The sequence below is a fragment of the Anser cygnoides genome, chromosome 16 (assembly GCF_040182565.1).
Source record: "Anser cygnoides isolate HZ-2024a breed goose chromosome 16, Taihu_goose_T2T_genome, whole genome shotgun sequence".
Classification (NCBI taxonomy): Eukaryota; Metazoa; Chordata; class Aves; order Anseriformes; family Anatidae; genus Anser; species Anser cygnoides.
Window position 1 is genome coordinate 9,737,494 of NC_089888.1, and position 20,254 is coordinate 9,757,747.

At 37.3% G+C, this 20,254-nt stretch overlaps 1 protein-coding gene across 8 annotated transcripts in view; it reads left to right on the forward strand.

Annotated features, from left to right (window-relative positions):
* The window catches only part of SULF2 (sulfatase 2), a 159,253-nt gene that overhangs the window by 116,324 nt on the left and 22,675 nt on the right, over positions 1–20,254 (forward strand). For all 8 annotated transcript variants that reach the window (XM_048072465.2, XM_048072469.2, XM_048072467.2 and 5 more), the window contains 6 exons: positions 2,781–2,950; positions 7,346–7,496; positions 9,346–9,521; positions 13,249–13,377; positions 14,314–14,370; positions 15,072–15,201. In XM_048072465.2, coding sequence (XP_047928422.2) covers positions 2,781–2,950; positions 7,346–7,496; positions 9,346–9,521; positions 13,249–13,377; positions 14,314–14,370; positions 15,072–15,201 — 813 coding nt within the window. The remainder of the gene's footprint in view (positions 1–2,780; positions 2,951–7,345; positions 7,497–9,345; positions 9,522–13,248; positions 13,378–14,313; positions 14,371–15,071; positions 15,202–20,254) is intronic.

Sequence of the window (20,254 nt, forward strand, 5' to 3'; positions counted from 1 at the left end):
CATTGCAGATCAAACAGTTACCTGTTTGCATACAAGAGTATGTTTATTTCAGATGAAAATGTTAATTTTCCAAAGAAATCGGCTTTTCTGGAATATAAATGCAAATGAGTTAATCAGTAAATGGATATAGTTTAAATAGTGTATAACTTCAAAAGTTGACTTGCTGAGGAGTGATACAGATTTATAAGGTGTATTTGCTTAACAGAAATTGAATTCACTTTCTCCTGTTGAGCACAAATCCTGCCTTCCTCTTTTTTGTTTCATTAGTGATGTGTTCACAGTTTTTTTTCTTGAAAAGGTTGATGTCTATGTGATTTCCTTCTTCCCCTTATTCATTTGCCATTTTTAATAGAATGCAGTTTGTGCTGAAAGATAAAACTTGACAGGTTTCTATGGTTTCCTTTTCTATTACCAGTTGCTAGGAGTAAGGGACAACTGATGTACAGAATTATTTGTCTTTTATTTCCCTTCTGATCTATGAAGAATCAGAGAGCTAATCTTTACAGCCGTGCTACCAAGAACATTATAATGGAAATTTACCTTAAATGGAGCAATGTCAGGCAAGTGATTTCATAGGGCAGTGTTCCCCATTGTTATAAAAAGTCAACAAGGAGCTTTACGTTCCGAGAGTCTCAGTTCTATTTTGTATATGCAATACTTGAAAATGTTTAGGTTTTCAGTTGGTTCCGTTTTTCTTACTGAGTTTGTTAATAAAAGAAAAAAAAAGAAGTCTGATGAAAATGTAAATGTTTTTATAATCTTCATATTCTTGCCTAATACACAGCTATGATAATAAACAGATAGTGTGCAGAGCAACAGTATGTGTTGATGTTAACGCTGGAGTTCAAATGAACAAACACAAGCTGGAATACAAGACTGCTTCTCTATTCTTCCTACCATTTTTGTTGCTGGAAACCTACTTTTCCAGTAACATACAGTATAATCAGATTGTATTTTAGCCCTATGTACTTGACATAATTAATGCTAATTATGTGCCAGTGGAAAACTGAAAAAAAACACACAAAATAAATGACTGATTCTGTCCTCCAAAGCAATTGCTAAGCATTTATCCTCTGAAAATCAAATCTTTGCAAATTCTTTCAGATTCTTTAACAGGAAGTATTCTACTCCATTTTTTTCTTTTTCAATTTCTTTCAACTTTTTAAGTTGAATTTTTAGTTTTGTTTGCATTCTCGGAATCTTCTACAGTCTCCACAATCTGGAGCTTTAAAAAAAATAAACCAGTTGAAGGAAACGTTTCTGTTTGGTCTTTGGCCTGGTAAGCACTTGTGTTTGCAAAATTAAGTTTGAATCGTGTTTTGACCAGGTGAAGATCTTCATCTTCAAAATAGAATTTGAAGACTATTCTCTCTTAATGTCTAAGTCAAAGATGAGTTACATACTTGAGAAAGTGACCAGCCAGCTTAAAGAACAGGCACATTTTAGATATGTGTCAGTGCTTTTTTGAGAGTATGGTCAGTTACTGAGACTTATGTTCAGAAGTCAGATTTTCTTTGGTCTTGTTTACTGTATATCTTCCCTTCCACTGCAAATGCTAATGCATGGAGTTTCTTCAGTTAACTTTGGATTTATACCTAATTATACCTGCTTTCATGATGAAAATATATCAATAGTAGGCAAAATCATGGCAGTTTCATGACAGATGCGCCTCGTGTTGGGACCAGTTATAAATCTATAATGGAGACTTTGCTAGCCTGGTTCTGGGATGCACAGGAAATAAGTGGGGGAAAGTAAATACAGTCAATGAAAAAAATTATTTGATTACTCAGAAGCTGTCTTCTCATGTCATGGACACTGGCAGTGGTAAAGAGCAGCAAGTGTCCAAACCATGGACAAAAATCTGTATGTAAAAGGAGGTGCAGTGCAGTACGTACCGCACCTTGTTCACTTGGCAAGAAGCAGTCATTATGTCCAATTTTATGTTCAGCTGTGACAAGATAACTTTTTTCTTTTTTTAAGAAGTGTCTTTCTTATCCTAATCATGTTTGACGGGTATTTATATTTGCAACATTTCCCATGACACAGCCAGCCCAGGGGGGAACATGGCTTGTCATTATGCGAATACTGTCTTCAATCCATATAGCTTGAGCATATATCAGAAGATGTATATGATACTTCTTGGAAAATAGAAAGAAGTCCTTATCTTCCAAAGGGACTCTTCTAAGTTATCAGTGATTAATTTGATAGAGGTATATCTTTATCAGAGTGTCATTATGCCTGTAATATAGAATGAAATTTTGGGTCCATTCAGTCCAGCATCTTCTAGCTTTAGTGACTTCTGGTTCAGAGGGAGGAGAAGAAAAATGAGTATCAATCCATTTGAATTTTCAAAGCACTTTTATGGTGTAGGGTTGGACTACACACCTTGAAGATTTCAACACCAAAAAGCAAATAAATTAACCTCTAATTTTCTTTTTTTTTTTTTTTCCTTGTTAATACCTGGTCATTGTAGTTGGTATTGTGATCTGCATAATTCAGTTATACACTATGAGAAGAAAGAGTCCTAATTGATCTTTAATGTCATTCATTTCTGAGACGAAACTGTTGCTTTTCATATTTCTAGACAGTGAAGAGGTAAATATTTGATTTTAGGTTTTGAAGTTTTAACATCTATAATTTACTCCCTCCTTTTCCCTTTCTGAGCTAAGTAGCTTTCTTTTTCCTGTTTCTTATGATATCTAAGACCTCCTGTTCCCATCACACCCCCAACTTGAAATTATTTTTTAAGTATCTCATTATACTTTTCCTTCTACTTGCAGGATTATCTAACTGATCTGATAACCAATGACAGTATTACATTCTTCAGAATCTCAAAGAAGATGTATCCTCACAGGCCTGTATTGATGGTTATAAGCCATGCTGCTCCTCATGGCCCCGAAGATTCAGCTCCTCAGTATTCACATCTTTTTCCTAATGCTTCGCAACACATGTAAGGAAAGTGAAAATCCTGTTATTTCAGGTGTTCAGGTTCAGGTGTATAAAATCCTGGGTACCTCTGGGGGAACAGTATTTGTTTTACAATACTCTGGGCATGACTTTGTCACAAATATATAGGAAGAGTTTGAAGGTTTTTTTGTACCTCTTTGCACTAGTACAGGTGGCTACTGCATCTAGAACTCAGGAATGTAGCTCACAGATAAACAGAAAGTTTCATGTTGAAACCATTGGACATTGTTATAGCCTATTTGGGAAGTGAAGCACTGTTTTATTTTTAGAAGAAGAATCAAAGTCTGGTTCTTGAGTTTAGTCTCTTCGGTGGAAGAGACCCTGTCTCCCTGTCGATAGACACAGACATATTATTTCATAGGTATTACCAAAAATCACGTAGTATGTGTTACTTATTAATTCTATTTTCCATATGGAAAGAGAGGAAAAAGAGGCCTGCAGCATCAGATTAGACTGGCCGTTTCTGAATGAGCTGGTATATCTGTAAATGATGCAGTACAAAGTTTTGAAAACAGCTAAGGTCCCTAAGTCAGTATCATCTAGTTACCAAGTTAATATTTTAATAAGCTCCAGTGCAACACCATGATAAGATGGTTCTTGTTTATAGCTACAGAGACGGTTTGCAGGTACAGGCCTGTAATTCTCTACTACAGGCGTCTCATCTTATGCTGATAAATCAAATGATTCACCCATATTACCCTTTGTCACAATGGAAAATATTCAGTATTTTTCTAATTACTATCTTTATGTCTTCATTGATGCTCAACACTTGTAACTTTCTTCCTTTGTATCCTTTTTTAAGGGGAATTCTGTATTATTTTGGATTTGTGAAGGGACTGCTAACAGATTGAAGTAATAATTGGTACCCAAAGCTCTTCAGACAAATCCAAAGTCCAGTGAAATCCATTTGAGCTTTTTCACTTCATTTAAAATAGGGTCTGAGAGGAAAAAAAGCTTCCCTTGTTCTGTTGTCTAGGTGTCGTGTAACTTAGAATTGTATTTCTTTGTTCTGTGCTGTGCTGACAAAGACAATCTGTGTCCTAGATCTCAGCAATGTAGTATTTCATGTTTGTTTGCCTTCTTATGCTCATTTATTTTCTCTGAAATTAAAGTTACAGAGATGCCAAATGAGTAACTTCTGCTATTGCTTATACTCAGTATTGACATGGGTCTTACCAGAAGTTCTGGTAGGCATTTGTATCTCAGGGATTATAATCTTCTGTCAAACAACGTTCTGGAGCAGTTTACTTATGGTGGTTGAATGAAAAAGAGTAGAAGGATTTGAGGAAGGCTAACAATGAAAAATATAAACTACATCTATTTTTCTTTTGCTTATGATGTAACTTCTATTTTCACACAAATGAGGTTTATCTTCCTCATTATAAAATAGTTATGCAAAACTATTTTTAATTGCAGGTGCTTTTTCTTGCGATGATAATTATGCAGGAAATAACACTTTGCAGAAATATGTTTTGTTTTGTAAAGAAATAATTTAGTAGATTAAGGAACTGTGGGTTTTGGGTTTATTCTAGATATGAACATAAAATAGGATTTTATATACTTCCTGTGCAAAGAAACTGCCAGTCTTATTCCAAACACTTTTCATATCATTACATAAAAATAATCTGTAAAGATGTTCACTGGCCTGGTTTTAAGATTAAATTAAAAAATGCAGAACATGCATCATTCCCTTACTGTATATACACATTAGTCCTCTGGTTTCTATTCTTTCTCCTGTCCCCGCATCCCAGGGAATTGCTCAGTGACAGATAGGTCTGTCAATGACAGTGTGTGTAGTTCTCACTGTTCTGTTATCTTGTGGATATGATAGGGAAGGATCAGGACACAAGTAGAACACTTGTTATGAATTGCCCTGAAGCAATATCCTGAACGAAGTCTTTGCCCAGCCCTGGAATCAGAAGGCAATACACCATGTAGCAAGTCTTTGTACCTCGACTTGCAGCAGCATTGACAAAGTCTGCATGCGGATTCTTAAGCTGTATCCACAAAGCAAAGTGCAGATGCAACTGTAATGCTTATGCTGGTTGTCATACATACTGTATTGTGTAGCATTGCTAATAGGAAGTTAACGCTAAGGATTTTAGCATAGACTGACAATCAGAGTGTGTAGTGCTTCTATTATTACATGTACTAGCTGGTATGAATATTCTACCCTATACTGCAGTGTCTGTCCTTCTTGTTTTGCAGAGTTCCTTTTTGTGTGTACCTACAGTCTTACTTGAAAATTATCCTTATCCACCAGCATTCAGCATAGCAAATCTGTGGGCTACTTGGCCGGTTTTCCTTTTATTATCATCTATACAAATAGCTGCAGATAATGCAACAGCTGGGCAGTTTAACAGTCGTCGGAAATATTATTTCTGTAGAGGGTACACTTTACCACCCATTTTTTCCAAGGTCAAATGCAATCAGACTTGGACTTATCTTCTGAGTGCATTTGAAGGAGTTATCTTAACCAACTTCTAGGAATGTTACGTTTGTGTATTTTTCCCATAAGACAGACAAATCTGTTAAGTGTTAAGAGGGTTACATTTGTAGTAATCAAAGAAAATCATGGGCTTTGGTTGGATTAAACAGCGGGAGGTTTCAAATCAGCCAGGAAATCACAAAGTAAGCTGAAAAGGAGTTTGCCAAGCATTTTTGATTCATTCTGGGCATCACATAGCAACAGTTTCCATAACTGTCAGCATTTTCAAAGGAGCAATGTCATTATTTCAGCCACAATAACGTTCTGAAATTCAAGAGGCTATTAACAATACACAGAGAATAAACACCAGCCCTTTCCTCCCTATATGAAGAAGCCTCCATTTGCTGCCTACGCACATTTTGCAGATAGCATCTAACAAAGGCTTTCTGCATAAAACATTTCACTGTCAGATTATTAATTTCATATTTATATAAAAACTTAAGATTACCTGTCATATTCAAAGATACATTAGATACACTTACTTCAAGGAAAAGTTTCAGTTTATATTACTATTGTTTATCTTAATAACCTACCCTGCTGCTCTGTTGCATGCACAAAAATAACAGTAGATGTTTGCCAAGTAGGAGATGAATTTATCAGGAAATTGTGTTTGGGAAGAAGAAAATAGCCGACTATCTGCTATTTTTTCCTGTTTTACTGTGTCACCGTCTTGGCTTGCACTTTTGCATAGACTGAGTTTATTACTTTGAATGAAAAGGGAAGCCTTAACAAATCATGTAGGAAAAGTAATTTTTAATATTTTAGACTCTGTGTGTGGTGTGTTTTAAGTAGGATAGGAAGAAACTCTTGAAAGTGGTTCTCAGTCTTAAGGAATTAAAAAAAATAGGAATATTTATGGTAGGTAAAAATAATATTTCTTGTAAATATAAGCTATAAATACAGCTTCCTAGGGAGATGGTGACACAAGGAGTCAACATCATGATAAAAATATTCCAAAATAAATCTTTTGTTTAGATCCAGCTAACTTAGAGTGACGTAATTAAGCACAGAAGAGCAATCTCTGAAACTGACAACCACATGAAATAATGGACAATGAGTGATATTTCTCCTCATAACTTTAATGGTTACAACATTATGAGTACTTAGAGGGTCTGTGAGGTTCCAGGAAGACACTGAATCCAGCTTTTGGGATTTTTGCAGGAACTTTAATTATTTGTTTTTAGTTTGAACTCATCAATTTAGAATTTGAAAGTTTCTTATGATCACAAAGGAGTTGGTGGCTTGAAAGTATCTACAAAATACAGTCCTGTTTCCCCTCACCCCTGCTTTTCTTGGCAGGTCTTTAAAATCTGGCCATGCATCTATCTACTTCTGCTTGCCATGAGCTCACAGTCAGTTTGATATCACCAGGTAGGGTTTCTGTGCGTCCCCCTAGTACTGAAGTATTAAAGTAGCCAGTCATGTTGAATTCAAAAAAAGCCGTTAAACAACATAGCAGAACCTTCTCAGCAAGTTTTATAGTTGTTGTCAAACAGCTTTTACTGTGCTAATGTGGGCAGAATGAAAGCAAAGCAATAATGTGTAGAAGGAAACTCTACCTGTAGTATGTGCTCTTTATCCAAATGATACATCCCATTTGTGGAGTTAGACACTGAGGCTAGTCTCTTGGCCTTGAAATGTATCTGTTAGTCTGAAGACATTGCAAAAATGTTTACTCTCTTAATAGGTTTTAGTTCCCTCAGAGCTGTTTTTTCCCATCTTCCCCATAAAACATGAAAGAATAGACTTCTCCAAACTAAATCTAGTATTTTATTGTGTACTTCCGAGAGCATGTCCTATGGTGTTGATCAAACAGAAATTGTTGTTATACATTGTTAAGGCTTTTTTTCTGCACTGCTAAAGTATTCTGCTTTTCTCTTTGCTTCTTAGCACTCCTAGTTATAACTATGCTCCAAACCCAGACAAGCACTGGATAATGAGGTATACAGGTCCCATGAAGCCTATACACATGGAGTTCACTAACATGTTGCAGAGAAAGCGCCTTCAAACACTCATGTCTGTGGATGACTCTATGGAGATGGTAAGATTAGTAGTCACTTTTTAAGTCAGTAAGTGCTTGCTTCTTGAGTTAAGCTCTAAACAGTGGTGTATATGAAGATAAGAGGGCTGTGTATGGGGGTAAGAGGGGGAGGAGGACTGCTGCAGTTTTTAAATAGTGTGTTATCCTTTCAGTGCTGAGGATGTTGTCTCTCTGTCAACATTTAAGGATCCTCATCTCCTAAATACAGGCACTGTGAGTTGGGTGCTTTGAGTGAGCTAATTTGTTGCTATATAGTCATTACTGATTAAGGAGAAGAGGAGAGGGATCACCTGAAAAAAATGTCCTAATTTTTAAATATTCTGATAGTGAAAAGTCATCCTACAACCTGTTGAAAAATACATACTTAACTGTGTGGGTCTATTTTGGTCCTGTAACACTGGATTTCTGAGAGGGGGAAAAAAAAAAAAAGGTGCTACAGCAGGACTAACCAGAACAATTCCATGATAAATCGGGCCCAGGATGTTAAATGTTAGAAGTAAATACATATATAGGTAGATTCTGTTTTATCTTTTTTTAAATTAAGTCTGCATTATGTAACAATGAAATTTCTTAGTGCAAGTTGGGAGTCTTGAAGAGAAATATCTGAATTAGCTAAAAGCTACTGTGAAAAAGGTTGGATTTGTTTCCAGTTGTAAGAAAGCAGATTTAAAGGTGTTGCAATTTTCTGCTTCTCTTGGCATTCTTAATCAAAATGGTGGAAGATTCAAATAAGAGGAGTCCTGTAAGGCAAAGATGAAGTATCTGAATGGCATTGCATGAACTTGTTAGTAATGTCTTATAATTACTGATTCAGGCAAGTCATTTTCTTAATGAACCGTCTTAGACAGATCAGATATCAGCATTTGGGGAGATTAGCTATTTTACTACAATATTTTGATTTTCTGTTTAGTGAAATGTTTTCACTTTGGATTAATGTATTACACATATGTTTCACTGCATACAAAATCAGTTGGGTTGTTTTTCAGTTGTAATCCCCAAGTTGGTGTGAGATTTTCAACTGAATTATATGCATCTAATAGCCTTTCAAAATTAAAGCAAAAACAAGTGCAACAATAAAAATTAATGCAAAAAAGAGTTTATTTTCTTCCATGCTGATTTGTCTTGAATGTGTAAGGCATCACTTTGGTGGTGCCCCCCCACCTTTGGATCTTTGCAAGTGAAAATACCACATAAAAAATTGATCTGTGGTGCTCAGGTTGGTACATTTCACTTAAAGATTCTAGTATAAATCCAAAGAAGCAACTACAAATAGAGTTAAAGCTTCTCTTAATTCTTTATGTTAGTTCTCTGTCTAGTGAGACCAAATGGTGTTCATCCGGAAGAGATTTTACAGATATTCTGCATAATGGCAACTGATTTGTCTGAAGGCAAGATCGTTAAATGTTGCTTAAATAAGTGTGAGATACAAAATGCTGTCATTTTATTAAAATTATTTACTGGTGGGAAAAGATAAAGGTGAAGAGAGAACTTTAAAAATACTCATCACCTTGAAGCTCTCATTTCTGTTACCAGACAGTATCAAATACATATTTTGACAGGTCTCATGCAAAATGCTGAACACAAACACTTTTGAAACTATGGAATGTGAATGCGTTTACCTAAAAACAGAAAACAGAGATTTGCCCTGTAATACATAGCCACAATATTCAGTTAGTAAAATTTTTGTGATTATAAATTATTTGGAATAGATCATTGCGATAAATCAGTGGCATGCTGAACTGTTGGTATTTATTTGTAGATTACACATAGGCAGAAAATTGTATCCAATATTCTGTGTACAATAGTATTCAATGAAACAAACATCATGTTTTATTTTGCTTTTTTTCAGATTTACAATACATTGGTTGAAACAGGGGAACTGGACAATACGTATATAATATACACAGCAGACCATGGCTATCATATTGGTCAGTTTGGGCTCGTAAAAGGAAAGTCCATGCCATATGAGTTTGATATCAGAGTTCCTTTCTATGTCCGAGGGCCAAATGTGGAGGCTGGGTCCTTGTAAGTTCTTTGCTTGTGTGTGTGTATGTGCATGTCATAACCAGAAAAATCCTTGATGTTCACATCTCTGGTCATATTGACCTGGCATCCTACTGGAGGCACCCGTCCTTTAAATGCCTCCAAGGATGGTGACTCAGCCGCTTCCCTCAGTAGCCTGTTCCAGTGCTTCACAACCCCTTCAGTGAAGAAATGTCTCCTAATATCAAACCTAAACCTCCCCTGGTACAACTTGAGGCCATTTCCTCTTGGCCTCTCCCACCTGGCTACAACATCCTTTGTGGATGTAGCTGAAAAAGCCACTGGGAAATAGGTCCGTTCTAAGAAACACTTATTTGTTTCCTTTTGAGGGATGCAAATAATGCATGTATCTATGATATTTTCAAGGTGAAAAATGTATGATACAATGTTCGCTTGCTACAGTGGTAATTATTGCTGGGCATTAATTAAAACACTTAGTGAAGCCACTTGTTTCAACTTATGAAGAAGAATGTACATAATAGCTTATCTACAATTATCATCCACAGATCTTCTGTGGTTCATCCTTTGAGATTACATGGTTAGGGTTGTTTGTCAGATGCACGCAAGCATGCAGAATATGGCTGTTAATTAAAATGGTAGCTTTGATCAGCTAAGAAATTATGTAAATACACTTTCGAAGCAATTATTTCAATAGCAAATATTTGCACTTAAGTAATGATTTTGGACAGAGTGCCATAATTTACTGCCTTTTATTTATATCAATGTGCATGTTTTAGCATAATTAACACACACACAATCTTCTACACGCAATTTTTTTCATTACTGCAGAGGAACAGATCTAGCAGGTAATACGGTGGCAAAAAAAATTAAAAAATCCATTTGTTGGTTAAATTAACTGATGCATATTATCAGTAGACACAAAATGTTACATCCTGTAGATATTGCAGTTTGTGCAATTTATTTACAGCAGTTATGCATGTGAAATAAACAATGGAGAATAACAGTTCTGATAGCAGTTAAACTGAATTTTAGGCATGATTTAATTTCCAGCACCATTTATTCAACTAATGATTTCAGTTGAAGTTGTGAGGTACTGAAATCCACCCCACCCCCCCCTCGCCCTTAGAAGTTAGCACTAAACTCTGAAGCACATGACTTTATGAGAAGGATCGGAGTGAATAACATCACTGGGGTAAGAAGAGGGAGTGTATTTTGTAGGGGAATAGCAGGCTGATCTAATGGGAGGTGATATAAGGGAGAAAGTGAAGCCAAGAGTTTGAGAGGAGGTGTGCAAACAGAATTTAGAATAAAGTAGATCAGGAAAAAGAAAAGACGTGGCAGGGGAGCAGGAATATTCTGAGAGAGGCACATCTGGGGAGCCAGTGAGTGCACCAGAGACTGTGACTGACACCTGTGCTAAGCAGAAGATCCAATACTCTGCTGAAAAATGTTGCTAGAATTCTGTAATTTAGAGATGAAGTGTAGGTGCGGTGAGTCTATTGAAATCCTAGGTATACTTGGATCACTTCCTATAATGTAAAAGTGATAAAGGATAAGAAGTATTTCACTGTCAAAGCTTGCCTCATGGTTTACATGGTGTCAAGGCTGCCTATACAATGGACTGGAGTGCAGGGAAGGAATTCCTTAGGTGGAATTAAAAACATTAATCCAGCACTGAAAGAAGTTTGTCTACAGCAGCAGAGACTTTCCAGTGAGCTGGATTAGCCTCCTACAAACTTGCTCTACTTCCCATGAGCTGCTGCCATGAGCTCCATAGAGAGGCAAAGCTAATATGGCCAAAGTGGGGTAAGCTAGCTTTTCTGCAACGTGCCATGCTAGAGGCCAGCCAGCTCCAGTCTTCACTAGTTCAAGGATCTTCACACCTAGACATTCATAAAACCTGTGTAATCGTCCTACTGAACTTTCATTTTATTTTTTTTTGAGTGGCCTCTAAGGATAAAATATAGATATATATTTCTGTTAGAATCTGAGGAGTCAGCCTGACAGGCTGGCAGAACAGAGCCCATCGCAGTTCAATGAATAGGAAGAACAGGATAAAATAGCTTGGAGGGGGATATATCAGCTAATAAATTGATCCTTCCTTTCAGACTGATTTTCTTTAAATGGTAAAACCTCAATCATCCATGTTTTCTGTGGACCTTATGTTTCCCCTGCAGAGTAATTGCCATGACTCCCTTTTGATACCAACGAAGATTTAATAGCAGTCACTGTAGCAAGTCATTACTTAGCTCTCATTTCTGTTACCAAATATGCTACACCACAATTATTAGTAATTAAAATCAAATTAGGTACATCAATTTAATTCATCATCCATGCTCTTGTCAGTGCCTGTTTGCTTGCTTGCTCAAAAATGTAGTAATTTTTAAATGGTGTCTCATTAATTAGTGTGAATTTAGCAGCTTTCTTCTGTCCTGGATTTTGAGTTAAAATTCTGCATTGACATACATTTATAGCAGCCCATCTGGTCCCAATCCTTCTTTTGTGCCTGCAAATCATGGCATGGTTGTTCTTTATGTTCAGTGCTGTAGAAGATCGTCTCTATAGCAGTATGCTCGCTTTCTTTTTTCCCAGTTTTTTAAAATTGACTGCCTGCCTTTATATTTGTTTAAAAAATAATAATACACAGCTAATAAACTATATATATATGTAATGTTGTGAATAATAGGACATCACCTTAATAGATGTATTTGAAATAAGCTTTTCAGAAGTAACATAAACTTAGAGCACTTCTCAGTTAGACCCAGAGTAAAAGCAAGTCACCTGGCAGAAATTGGGGCATTCTTTCAGCCACTGAATGCTGGATTGTGCAACAAGATGCTCTGACCCATGATCCTATGCATATTCAGCCATGGCAGTTCAAGGCATTTGGGGGTGGGAGCTGTCTGTACTTCTCCAGAGCTGATGCCAATGAATTTTAAGCCAGTTTATGTTCAAATGTTGCCCTGTTAACCGTGGTGGCTGAGAAGCACCTGCCGCTGCTTAAAGAAACAGGGCATGGCAAACACTCTGAACTCTGACAATTGGAGCTGTTTCGAAGTGTTTGCAGAATGGATGGTTGTGAATTTGGGAAGGCTGATATTATTTAAGTTAAAGATGTTTTGGTTTTTTTAATTTTTCTCCATAAGTGCTTCCTCTGCTTTTTCTTTCCCATTTTCTGTCTCTCATTCTACATTAACAGCAGCTTTCAGTTCTTTCAGTTCTTTGCTGTAGTATCTGGCAATATATTTCTCCTCATGTTCTGATCAGAACATGCTTTATTTGATATGAGCTACAGTACTTATTTCCATGCCATTTTGAGATACAGATAATGCATGTGCTGCATGCCAAATTTACCGTTTAATCAAGTCATCAACATATTTGGCAGACACTTTGCTGTAAGACACTGAAGTTTTACCAGTGCTTTCTCATGTTTCAACAGAGTTTTGAACCTCTTTTGCAATAATTAACTAATTTTTGCCTTATGAACTACTTCGCATTCTCAAAAATGCTTTGTACTAAAGTTTTATATCTTCATATTAGTTCCTCTTCAGGTTATGCAACTTACCTGTATTTAACATTTTAATCCTTTCACAGAACTTCATAGTACTGGATTTGTGTCCTCTTTTCTTTGTTTGTGTCACAAAATAAGATTTTTCAGATCCGTGATCTCTGTGGAAGAGCTGTAGTTGCTTTAGTTGCTTGGTGTCATTGCAGAGCCCTTAAACTGGGTTCTCATATGTTTTTCCAGGAATCCTCACATTGTGTTGAACATTGATCTCGCACCTACAATTCTAGATATTGCTGGATTGGATATTCCATCTGATATGGATGGTAAATCCATTCTGAAACTTCTGGATTCTGAGAGACCAGTGAATAGGTAAGAAAAGGAAATATGTATGTAAAAATGCATGTTTGCACAGGAAATTGGATTAAGTATTCATCAATGTGCAGCAAACTTAAAGGAAAATTAATAAAATTATCATCTGAAAATCTAAAGACATATTTGATGATATGTGGATTACTATTTTCATTTTGTAAGGTTCATATAGTAGGTATTTGGCATGTATGGTATCTGGATATACTATAAGTAGCATGTGTAGTGGTGGGTGGGCCACGCATGATGAAGGTCTTTAGCTATATGAGTTACAGATTTTAAATGTCTCTGTGGCATCATTTGTAACAAAGCATTTCATAATGAATAAACTGTAGAATAATTGAGTTGAAAGGGTTGGTTGTGTATCAGGCTATAATATAAAGACACTAGCATACAGAATTGCAAAGTTATTATTTATCATCAATACTTTCATTGGAAAAAGACAGGGAAGAGAATTAGACTGGATGCTTGCTAGAGAAAATCAGCAGCTAGTGTAAAAGAAAAAGGGAAAAAGGAGCTTTGCTTTATAAGTAGTCGTGTAGAGCGAGGGGGGAAGGAGCAGCTGCTTTAGAATAGGATACTTTGGGGGTGGTGTACAGGTTAAGAGTACAAACTGGATTCAGGAAATCCTGATTTAATTTGCGATCCTTTGTGATCAAGGACAATTCAGTTAATCCTCTGTGCCTTAAAAGTGCTTATGTTGAAATAGTTGTACTGTGTGAATCTGTTGTGGATTTTGTCCCTGTGAGAACAAATCTGTCCTATGTTTGTTCATGATTTGCACTGGAGAAGCTTATGTGCCTGCTTCATAAAGCTGTATGTCCCCTTGAGAGGTTATTGTTGTGGTTCTCATCTGAATTAGGAGCGGGAGAGGAAACCGGGGCATTATTTGATACCTGTTTTTGGAAATTGTTCCTTTTTCTCCTCATCTCCTCCCAGGTTCCATTTAAAGAAAAAGATGAAAGTGTGGAGAGACTCATTCCTAGTGGAGAGAGGGTAAGGAAAGCGTTAATCACAAAGCTCAGTCTTTTTAAATAGAAGGATACTGAATAGCTAGAGCCAAAGCAGCACTCTACCACAGACCTAAAGCCATTTAGCTGTGCCAGCAGGGACACGGCTGCAGTATGCCTAATGGCAGTGATTGCGTGATAGGAGGGAACGTATGGCCTCTGCCTACAGCCTACCTAAATGTGCTGTTGGGGTGGGGGAAGGGGAGTTTTACTTGGATTGGGAGATGGAAAGGCATCCCATTTCCTTTTAAGCGATTCCCCCACCCTCCTACTTATATCATGGGAGTAAGAATAACCTTTCCTCTCTGCGTGATCATCTGCTGGCCATTCCCTCTGTGCCTCTCTGCCTTCATACCTAATGCTGGGCATGAAGGTTTGGCAAAGTGCAGCCCTGTGTGGTGAGGATATGGTCTCTTAATGCACACTGTTGTTATTGCCTGCCAATCAGACATGCAATACATTGCCCTGGTTTTGTATGCTCCCTGAGCATGATATAAATAACTTCTGTGTTATCGGAGATGATGAGAAGGGCTAGTTTCTACTGGGCTATTAAGATTTGGCCACCAGTAATGCTGGCATCCTGGCAGATAGCGTACTTCTCTGTCTTATCAGCAAACGGTATGTTTATCTTAGAATCAATGCAAAAATAAATGTGTGGTTTTTCGTTTTTGTTTTTTTCCACTCCAGTAAACTACTGCATAAGAGAGAGAATGAGAAGGTAGATGCCCAGGAAGAAAACTTTCTGCCCAAATACCAGCGTGTGAAAGACCTCTGTCAGAGAGCTGAGTATCAAACAGCTTGTGAACAGCTTGGCCAGGTAGGGCAGACTGAAAGTAAGGAGTTGTATATGGGCTAAGCTTAACACCTTAACTATGACATTGTCATTCTCCTTGTTGTCAATGCCAGTCAATGTCAATTATAAATCAAATGGTTCATTTTGTAGCCTCTGCTCAAAACCATATTACAGCATTTATGAGATTGACTGTCAGTCGGGAAATTGCTGATTCAAGTGCCTCTGCCTACTCTTAAGAGAACCGCCTAGGTTGTTTTAATATTATATTCCCAAAATTGAATGCCTTTGGGATTCTTTAGTGATGAGAAGCAACAATGAACCTAACAAATTGGCCTCTTCCACATGCATACAGCTCCCTTTTCTTTGAATTTTTAATTTAGTTCATTTTATTATTTGGAATTATGTGTAATAACAGAAAACTAATGTCTTGTGAATTCAATATATCCCTCCTGTTAACAAAAATGTACTGTGAAAACAAACAAGCATTAAAAGAAACTCAGGAAAAAAGAATTACAGTAGTATCAATGCATGATCTTGGCCTAGGAGAAGGTTTTGCAACATTACCAGAGCAGTGCAAAGGCATAGCAAAGCTGTGTCCAGTGACTCCACTTCTGTGGAGATTTCTACCCTCTTGGGGTAATTACCATCCTCTGGAAACAGGAAAATTGGCTCTGTGCCCTTGCTTTCTCATCCAGGTACCAGTTAGAATAACCCCTCCCAAGGACCGTAACACATTCTGCCTGTGGACAAAGGGACGAAGGTAGATGGGTCCGTGTGCTAATATATCTGTTATTAGGCTGGCATTACCTCATATCCTGGCAGCTCAGAGGGCTGTCAGAGTAAGTCAGTCTGGGAAATACAACTGTTCCTGCAGACATGAGCTGAATGTCTCACTGAGACTATTGTCAGTATTGAGCCATTTAGGCTCCAGTAGTTCAGTTTCTACTGTTGGAGGGCCAGCTTCCTTCTTCTGGTTCCACAGATCATGTAGTTCAGTGCACCTGTGAAGTGAGTCCACTGTTCCTTAGGTGCTTGGATTCAATTTATATGCACAAGCATTTTCCAGATGCTCTTTTCCTCCTGTGGCTTCTTTGTCAGATTCAGGAGACAAGGAGATTGTAGTTTCCCTCTTCTTGTTAGAAGTCCTGAACTTAAAAAAGTACTTCTGTGCTGTAGTTTGTCATCAGATGTCTTGGGCTGAAATTTTAGATAGGTGAGAGCAAGCCATTGTTTTTTGAAAGTTCAATATTCTTTGAGAAACTGAGGGAAAAGTCTTCATTTCTGCTAGAAGATCATACAGTACGTTGGGGGAAATACAGCTTTTCTTTTTCCATCAGTATTCTCTCTTTGAGGGATGTTTCAACTTCCTTTTGTCTTCATCTCCCCAATTATTTTGAACATTATTATAAGAACAGAGGTGAAGAGAGACTTTCCAAGTCCGTGTTGTTACTGAAGCTGTCTCTTTGCATAAAATAGCTTAGCTACATTCAGGCTTTCTTACACTAATTACCACGTCTCAGTTATGGAAGAAAGAGGGAAGGCCCTGTATTGTCTACATACATTCACAGCCTTATGTTTGCTTTTGTGGATAATAAAATATCTTTGGCATCTGTAAGAAGTGGGGATAAAATGTCAACTCTGTAGTCAGGATTGCCAACAAATTCCAGAGTGAAGGTGTGCTAATAAGAGATGTGTGTGCTGCATCCTCGTAGTCAGGAGACAGAGAGAATTACTGTTTTGAGCACTTCAGTCAGATGTAATTGGAAGTGATAGGATGAAATTGAGCAAAAAAGAAATTCAAGTTGGACATCAGGAAAAATTGCCTAACAATCAAGTCAATTAGAGTCTGGGAAGGGCTCTCAAGGGAGTCGCAATCCATCTAACCCCTGCTCTAGAGAATATGTCCTAGTACTCTGTCTAGACAGCAGGAATAGTGGGAGATGAATGTGCTTATTTGAGGGTAAATTGTCCCTAAATGTGGGTGCCCCCGAAAGTCTTTCAGAGTGAAGCAAGTCTAACTTCCCAAATGACAAATGGTTGTTGTCTGTTTGCTGTTGCTATTCACAGCTCTGCATAATAAGTAGAATGAGCCCAAATGAATAACATACTGCTGTCAGGTGAATTTATGATATCCAGATACAGTGGTTATATTACAGACATCTCCTCATCCTGCAGGATACTTATTATTATGCGTTTAACAGTATCCAGAGTGTTTAGTGCAAAAAGTGAATTTTTACATCCTGATCTAAAGAGAAGCCTGGGTGAGAATTCAGGTGAAAGCTTGCAGAAGTCATTGGGATTTTTCATCTTGACTCAAAGAAGTTCTGGGGACCTGCTAGTCCATGCACAGAGAATTCTGAGCAGTGCCAGGGAATCTGAAGTGTGAATAGGAGATGAAACACAAACGGAGGACAAAGACTCAGGAGAGGAATGAGTGGTAAGGGACAAGGGCAGCGTTACGAGTGAAGGAAAAGTAAGGAAAGCTTTGAATGTGATACGGAGAATTTGAAATTCCCCTTTGTGAGCATGCAAGTTTGTGAATACAGTTCTATCACTGCAAAACACTCTTCCTTTGCAAATCTCAGTCACTCTCCTTGACCTATAATCGTTTTGAGAAGAGAGCACCAGGATCATGGAGATGAGGCTATTCATGCTGTTTAAAACCTCATTTCAGAGTCCATTATATGGGATTTTTTTTTGGCAAGACTAATATATGTAAATTCTCCTGAGTGCAATGGGAATCTGCATGTTGCCATGTTCTCTTTCTCAGTTTGTAGTTTGGGCTGTGTTAGTTATTTGCATCCAACAAAGGGTGACTGTAGGCTCAGGTGAAAGAGCAGCTCAGGATTTATATTCAAGGATTTAAGAGAGATGAGTTCTTTCTTCCCATGTGAAATAAAAAACATTTCGCCTAGTACCTAATAGCTTCCTCACAAATTCTTTCTCTTCGTCGGAGTTTGGCTTTTCATTCTAAACTGGCTGGTAAGTGGAAGCTGACCCACTTTTATCTGTAGGCCTGCATTAATGTGCTTTTGTGGAAGCCAATTATGATAGTAGCATTGCTCTATAGAGTATTCCCAGCAACTCCCCAGTATCATAACAACAGCTGCACAAAATCTCCCTCTAAATCACTTGCCAACTTTATGCATATTTGCTAAACATGAAATACCTGCAATACTGCTGATTGCTACTGGGAATCTATGTTGAGCATGTAAAAGAATATGAAGTTTTTCTTCAGCAGGACATGGTATAGTACAATAATAACTGATAATTTAGTAAGAAAAATAGCTGTCTGAATTTACATTATTTCCTTTTCAAATCCTTTTCTTTTCCCCAAAAACTCTATTTGTATCTAATACAAACAGAATTTTCTTATGTGACAATTTTATTCAGGACAAAATTCAAATTATGCAGATTTGCACTTGGTTTCCTGCAGGTATTCTGCAAATGAAAGGTCTAATATACAGCCTTCCTTCTGACTGCTTCATACTCTACCAGGATCAAGAAGGGATATTCTCTTTTGTAAGTGACATGAAGATACCATAAAAAAAAAAGGTTCCACTTACTCCATTGTTCCCCCCAGTTCTCCAACGTAGCATGGCATAGCAGCAATGAAAACTGTTAGGATCAATATGCGCTTTCCTACAGCAGTTCATAAAGTGGTATCACCATTATCATCATTAGCCATTGTCTAATGCCAAGGGTGGAGCAGTAGGAAAAAATAGCTTACATTTTCTCCATTTCCTGAAGACTTTGTAGCTTGAACTTACATTAATCAAATCTTGGAAACTAAGGCACGTTTTATAAAGAATTTCTTCTAAAACTGGAAAGAAAATTTTTGGTCTGTCTCTTGTGGTTCTCTAGTTCTTTTGTAGCTAGCAGGAATATCTGAGGTTACTAAAGAACCTGGGTTCTCTCGGTAACAGTGAAACATATCAAGCCAGCTAGATTCCAGATAATTTTTATAGCTCATTAGGGGGATCTTTAGAGTTCCTGAATTCCAGTGTGAGTTGCACGTGCTCAGCAACTTTCAGGATCTGGTTCTTAATCTGTGATTACAACAAGAAATGGCTTGTTGATAACTTCATACATTAAAAATTTTATCAGCCCACTGACTGATAACATTTAGCAGGCAACAAACCATGAAAATTAAAATCACGATGATTTATTAAGGGCTGTTATTCAAGGATTGTATTCCTTATCAAGAATTAGAATTAACAAAACTGTTTTCCTCCTTTAGCCAGAAATAGCCTGTAATGATTTCCAGAGGCTATTTTACTTAAAGGTTCCTTTGCTTGTTGTTGTTGAACAGATCCAAGTGATGTGCATCTCTTGTTAACAGAGACGTTTAAACTCCCTGTCATTACAGTAGTGGATGATGCAAAGAAGCTTGCCAAAATAAATGCTGACGTTTAATAAAATAAAAAATAAAAATAATGTTCTAATATGTAATATGTGTGTAGCAAGGTAGTTTGATTCAAGATACAGTAAGCTGGAGGCTGGGAGACTGGCTTCAGTTAGTTAGGGACTCAGCGTGGGACCTTAGACAAATCCAGTTCCCTTTTGGTGGTTCTGTTCTGTTTTTTTTCCTCCACCACTAATCTAATTGCTGCTTTGCACACCCTCCTTAGCTTCCTCAATACCTAACACAGCAGCTGGGACCATTTGATACCACAGTCCAATTATTAGAGCAACAATAAGTGAATTCTGTAACTGTAACATTAAGTTCAGCTGAATACCTCATTTTTCATTTGCATGCTAGTTGATTGCCCCACCTGCCTCACTGCAGCTACAGCTTGTAGCATTAAAAAGTCCTCCTACTTTTCTGTTGGTAATCTTGTGAGTTTTGACAACTGAAATTGAGCTGAGAGCCCAGAGGTCCAAATCTCCAAAAATCATGAGCCAGTGTAATGAAATAATGTCCAGTTGGAACAAAGACCAGGCAGTACTGTTTATATACTGATAAAATGGAGTAGAGAAAACTAGACTCATCCTTTGCCAATGGATATATTGGAAGAAGATAAAATGGGAAAAATAAATTGATAAAAGATCAAGAAAATAATACCTGTGGAGAAGA